Source organism: Theropithecus gelada, chromosome 20, assembly GCF_003255815.1.
Source record: "Theropithecus gelada isolate Dixy chromosome 20, Tgel_1.0, whole genome shotgun sequence".
NCBI classification, from domain to species: Eukaryota; Metazoa; Chordata; class Mammalia; order Primates; family Cercopithecidae; genus Theropithecus; species Theropithecus gelada.
This window is the reverse complement of record NC_037688.1, coordinates 54,779,538-54,785,449: the sequence shown is the minus strand read 5'-3', so window position 1 is coordinate 54,785,449 and position 5,912 is coordinate 54,779,538. Positions and strand designations below refer to the sequence as shown.

General features: G+C 55.8%; 1 protein-coding gene across 2 annotated transcripts; it reads right to left on the bottom strand.

Annotated features, from left to right (window-relative positions):
* Positions 1-684: 684 nt before the first annotated feature.
* LOC112613817 (zinc finger protein 764-like) lies at positions 685-5,218 on the bottom strand. 2 transcript variants are annotated; one of them, XM_025369687.1, is made up of 3 exons: positions 4,717-5,218; positions 4,463-4,576; positions 685-3,407 (listed from the first exon to the last, which is right to left on the bottom strand). In XM_025369687.1, exons 1-3 carry the CDS (start codon positions 5,078-5,080, stop codon positions 2,755-2,757), a joined length of 1,131 nt encoding a protein of 376 aa, XP_025225472.1. In that variant the 5' UTR covers positions 5,081-5,218; the 3' UTR covers positions 685-2,754. The 2 variants fall into 2 exon arrangements, with proteins under 2 accessions (XP_025225472.1, XP_025225473.1); XM_025369688.1 differs by having other exon boundaries at positions 685-3,404.
* Positions 5,219-5,912: the final 694 nt, after the last annotated feature.

Sequence of the window (5,912 nt, the reverse complement as noted above, 5' to 3'; positions counted from 1 at the left end):
TATTTTTTTTTTTTTTTTTTTTTTTTTTTTTTGAGACAGAGTCTCGCGCTGTGTCACCCAGGCTGGAGTGCAGTGGCGCGATCTCGGCTCACTGCAAGCTCCGCCTCTCAGGTTCACGCCATTCTCCTGCCTCAGCCTCCGAGTAGCTGGGACTACAGGCGCCCGCCACCACGCCCGGCTAGTTTTTTGTATTTTTAGTAGAGACGGGGTTTCACCATGTTAGCCAGGATGGTCTCGATCTCCTGACCTCGTGATCCACCCGCCTCGGCCTCCCAAAGTGCTGGGATTACAGGCTTGAGCCACCGCGCCCGGCCTTTTTAATGTATCTTTAGTGGAGACGGGGTTTCACCATGTTAGCCTGGATGCTCTCGGTCTCCTGACCTCGTGATCTGCCCGCCTCAGCCTCCCAAAGTGCTGGGATTACAGGTGTGAGCCACTGCTCCAGCCGAGAGTAGCTACATTTTTAAAAGATACTCAGCCCGGCCCTGCCTCTGGATGGAAATATCTACACCACGAACTAAGGAGCTGAGAATGGGGTGGGGCTAAGGTTTAAGGGTTTCATGACACTAAAAAAGTTGATGAAATGCTGGAAAGTTGGGTCATGAGGGCAGGAAGCAGAGGAGTTGGAGTCTGGCTTCTGGGCCCTAAATAAGCTTTACAAACTTCAAAGCACTCAGAGACCTCTAGGTAATAATCATAGCACCTTTAATTGGCATACTCAGGGCCAAGATCTGGCTGTCAGTCTGGGCTGAGAACTGGTGTTGCAAGCTGGGCTTTCCCCAGGCTGTGTTGAGGGTTAGGGGAGGGGACTGGGATGTACACTGGGAATTAAAACCTGGTAGAAAGGTATCTCCTACTGCCAAGGTGCCTCTTCTCACCCCATGTGTCCCTGTGATAAGGTGACACACGAGTCAACCCACCCCAGAAAAGCTGAGGGAGAGAGACCTTGGTGGGGTCGGATTGGAGATGAGGTTGGAATAAAGTCAGTTCATTACTTCACTTGACACAGTGTCTTGTCTCCAAAACTTCTACCTCCTTCCAGGTTGACAAATCTGGTTTCTTCCTCCCTGGGTAGGCCAGACAGGGCTGAGCTGGGTGACAGGCGAGGGTGCACAGGCCAGCAGAGGTCACAGGCCCTTGCTCTCCTTGGGCAGGTGCTGCTCATGGCTGGACTCTGCCCACAAAGGAATTAGTGGTAGATGGATAATGGAGTCGTGAAGTGCTGGGGGGATTCTGTGTAGAGCTTGGGGATACAGATGGGTACAGTTGCCACTGGCTACAAATCTAACACCAGGTGTTCCTGGCCTAGTCCTCTCTGCCCGGGATGGCACATACTTAAAGACAGCAAAGATGGCGCGTACCTAAAGACAGGAAAGATGCAAGGACTGTTTTGACACAGACATGGGTTCAAGAAATACTTCCCTTTCTTCTTTGCTGTACTTTAAACACCAAAAACACTAGAAGCAAGCAATGATGAATGGCAACGCATGCTTGGTCAGGAGCTGATGGGATGAGTGGCCACGGTAAGTTGGGAGTTCTGGCTCCGGCCCAGCTCCCAACAACTGCAACTTTCTGAGAGCCTAGGTGGACTTGCAAAATCTTTGGATTTTTCTAGAGATGCCAGAAACCTGGATTTTGATGCAAAATAACCTTTTAAATCTTCACCACTAATTGTTATCACTTAAAAACACTGCCTGGGCCCAAATCAATACAGCAACTGCAGGCCAGATCCAGTACAGGGCCACTGGTTTTTTAAGTTGTGCAGCAAAAAGACAATGAAGGCCAGTGCGGTGGCTCCCCTGTAATCCCAGCACTTTGGGAGGCCAAGGTGGGCAAATTGCTTGAACCCAGGAGTTTGAGACCAGCCTGATCAACATAGTGGGAACCCCATCTCTGCAAAAAAACTAAAACTTAGCCAGGCGTAGTGTAGCCCACCTGTAGTCCCAGCCATCTAAGAGGCTGGGGCAGGAGGATTCCTTGAGCCCAGCAGGTCTAGGCTGCAGTGAGCCCAGTTCACACCACTGCATTCCAGCCTGGGTGATGAGCAAGATGCTGTCTTAAAAATATGTAAATAAATAAACAGACAATGGGTATTGTGCTGTGGGAGGGTCAAAGCATAAAAAAGAAAAGGCCAGGTGAGGTGGCTTACGCCTGTAATCCCAGCACTTTGGGAGGCAGAGGTGGGTGGATCACCTGAGGGCAGGAGTTCGAGACCAGCCTAGCCAACATGGTGAAACCCCATCTCTACTAAAAATACAAAAATTAGCCAGGCATAGTGTGCCTGTAATTCCAGCTACTCAGGTGGCTGAGGCAGGAGAATCAATTGAACCCAGGAGGCGGACATTGCAGTGAGCGAAGATTGCACCATTGCACTTCCAGCCTGGGCAACAACAGCAAAACTCCATCTCAAAAAATTAAAAAAGTAAAAAGAAAAAACAAAGAAAACAAGGTTCTCCTCTACCTCAATCCTCTTAGCACCTTTGGGAGGAGAAACAGCTTTTGCTTCCCGGTATGGAGGTCTGGGGGGTTCTCACCTCAGCCCTGCCTCAGCAAAGGTGGCCTTGGAGAGCCCAGGGCATCGGGGAGCAAGGTGCTGGCAGAAGAGGCTGTTGAGTGCCCACGTTCAGAATGTCCACACCCCAGGCCAGCTCTTGCCGTGGATTCTGGGACCTCCCTGCAGGCCGCTGCAGAGGTTCGGGCCCCTGAGCCCATCTCGGGCCTCCCGCAATGTCTAGATAGTCACTTTTGAGGCCTTCATCCACATTCCTGGAATATCTCTGGGTACAGCTGGAAGCCCACGGGTGGGTCCAGGTCCCCGCGGCCAGGGGTCAGGGTCACAGACAGCCCCCCAGGGCGCCGGCCCCTGCGCCCCTCGCCCCCTGGCCGATGGACCCACTGGTGCTTGGCCATGCCAGTCTTCAGGCCGAAGCAGCGGCCACACTGTGGGCACCGGTAGGGCTTCTCGCCGGTGTGGACGCGCAGGTGCGAAGTCAGAGCCGTGCGGCGCATGAAGGCCCTGCCACACTCGGAACAGCGGTGGGGCCGCTCCCCGCGATGGATGGCCCGGTGTTTGCTCAGGGAGGAAGCGTGGCCAAAGCCCTTGCCGCAGTCTGCGCAGTAGAAGGGCTTCTCGCCCCTGTGGCTGTAGATGTGCTCCACCAGCGTGGAGCGCCAGGCGAAGCTCTTCCCGCACACGTAGCAGCCGTGACGCTGGTCCGCTCGGGGGACAGGGGGGTGGACAAAAAAGCGGGGGCGACTCCGGCGCCGCGCCTTGGACAGCTGCTCCAACCTGGTAAAGGGGGCTTGGGGAACCTTGAGCCCAGGAGACCCGGCGGTCACAGGGACAGGCTTCTCCAGGGCTCCCATCCCTTCCCTTTGTCTTTCCTCTTCCTCGTTTCTGGAATCTGCTGGGAGATAAAGACAAGAGAGTTCAGGCTCGGCTCATCCTGGTCCTTGAATCCCACAGCCCGCGTGGACAGGGACAGGCCTGCTGGACCCCCGGCTGCCCCTGGGAGATAGAGTAGTGACACCTGTTCCTCGGCTGCTGAGCCAGACAGAGCCAGGAGGGAGAAACAGTCCATTCCGCCTCGAGACTGGGGAAATGTCACCGCATGGAAGGGCAGAGATGACATGAACATCTGGGCCTGATCCAGAAGGAGGAGCGGACACCTGGCGATATTCTAGGCAGAACGAACAGCACCAAGAAAGGCAGAACCAGGCGGGCATGGCCAAGTTCAGTGGGGCTGGATACTCTGCAAAGGCTGAGGCAAGAACTGAAGGAAGGAAATGGGAGGGCGGGGTGGGGGGCGCCTAGGGGGCATAGGAACCATCGTGCAGGAAAACGACTGGGGCGGGTCATGATGTGGAGGTAGAGCCAACGGAACTTAGAGGCCGGGCGCGGTGGCTCATGACTGTGATCCCAGTGCTTTGGGAGGCTGAGATAGAGGATGGCTAGAGTTGGAGACCAGCCCGGGCAACACACCAGGACCTCCACCTCTTTAAAAAAATTTTTTTAATTTAAAAAAAACAAACAAAACAAAACAGCCAGGCGTGGTGGCTAGTGCCTTTACAGTCTTAGGTACTCTGGAGGCCCAGGCGGGAGGATTGCTTGATCCGATTGCTTGAGCCCGGGAGTTTGAGGCTGCAGTGAGCTATGATGGCACCACTGCACCTCAGTCTGGGCAACAGAGACCCTATCTCTAAAGCAAAACAAAAAAGCCCCCAGAGTGTAGTGACCACGCAGAGGTGAGGACTTAGAGGCGGGTATGGCAGGGCCAGAGCCCCCATCACAGCCCCTTTCTAGGCTGCATCCGGGGCCAAGGCAAGGTCTCACCCTGCTGGCCGTGGTTGAGAAGGCAGTTCAGAGAGGAAACTGCTAAGCAGGTAGCTGGAGGTGGCAGAGGAAACCGGGATGGGACAGGAACAGAGAAGTCCCCATGGGACGTAGCACCCGATACTCCACCTGGATCCGTTTCTGTCGGACACTTCGTCACCTCCGGATCCCGGGCAGCTGGATCCCATAGTTCGGCCTCCTCCTCCACCCAGGAGATGAGCGCCGGCTTGCTGCCTCCGACTCCTGGGGGAGAAGAACGCAAACCCCACGCTGCGGGGAGGCCGTCTGCCCGGCCCTGGGACCCCCAACTCCACGCGCAGCTCCCAGAGGCGCGGCAGGGCGTGTGGGGGCGCAGGGCCCAGGTGAGCAGGTGGGGCTCTCACCAAGCGCGCCCAGGTGGCCGTAGGTCTCCCGCATCACGTCCCGGTACAGGGCCCTCTGCGCGGGTCGCAGGCAGCCCCACTCCTCCCGAGAGAAGTACACGGCCACGTCGGCGAAGCTTACGGTCCCGGGCTTTCTCCACTCGGGTACTGCCCCGTTTGGATCCCGAGAAGGGAGCGGGGCCAGAGGCGGCGCCATGGGGACTGTCAGCCCCAGCGACGAATCGGTCACCTCCCCTGGCCGGGCCTGGGCATACAGAACCTCCCGCGCCCGAGAACGCCTCCCCGGCCCAGTCCCAAGGGAAGGAGGGAGGTCACTATAATCCCCGAGGGGATGGAAACTAAGGGCCGATGGCTGCGAGTCCATAGTCAGAACTGGACTATTTCTTCAAAAAAAACTGCGGCTGCGCGACCTCTCGACCGTTGCCCCTGCGCAATTGTACCCAGGACGACGCCCCCCGCCCCCACCCCCAGGCAGCGTTCTCTCCGTGCCCTAATCCAAAATGGCCGTTGCGGCTACAGGCGCCGGCCTTGAAAACCAACCGAGTATGCTCTGGCCCCGCCCGGTGAGGCCGCACAGCTCAGAGCTCAGCCCGGGTTTGCAGAAACAAAGGAGCCTCACACGGAAGGGAACCGTCGTGAACTCAGAAGTTAGTTTTCGTCCCAGGACCTTTTTAGAATCGGGCTCCAGCCCATCACCCTCTCGTTTTGTCCTCAGGAACGGCGGCAGCAGTCTCTTCCCAATGTTGAGAGCAAAAAGTGTGAACCCAGAAATTCCGAGATAGATCTCAATTTCTTGCCAAGGTTGACGACACGCGCGTGACAGCCTCAGGAAGTCCTCACATGTGCCCAAGGTGGTCGGGACAGCTTAGTTTTATACATTTTATGGAGACATGAGACATCAATCAGTGTATGTAAGTACATTGGTTCTGTCTGGAAAGGCGGGACAACTTGGAGCAAAGGCAGGAAGACTCGAAGCAGGGAGGGGCTTCCAGGAAACTGAAGGTGAGGCACAAACGGTTGCGTTCTTTGGAGTTTCTGATTAGCGTTTCCAGAGGATGCAATCAGTTATCCATCTATGTCAGCCAGCAAAGGGATGACTTTGAATAGAATGGGAGGCAGGTTGGCCCTAAGCAATTCCCAGCTTGACTTTTACCTTTAGGGTAGTGATTTGGGGGCCCCAAGATTTATTTGCCTTT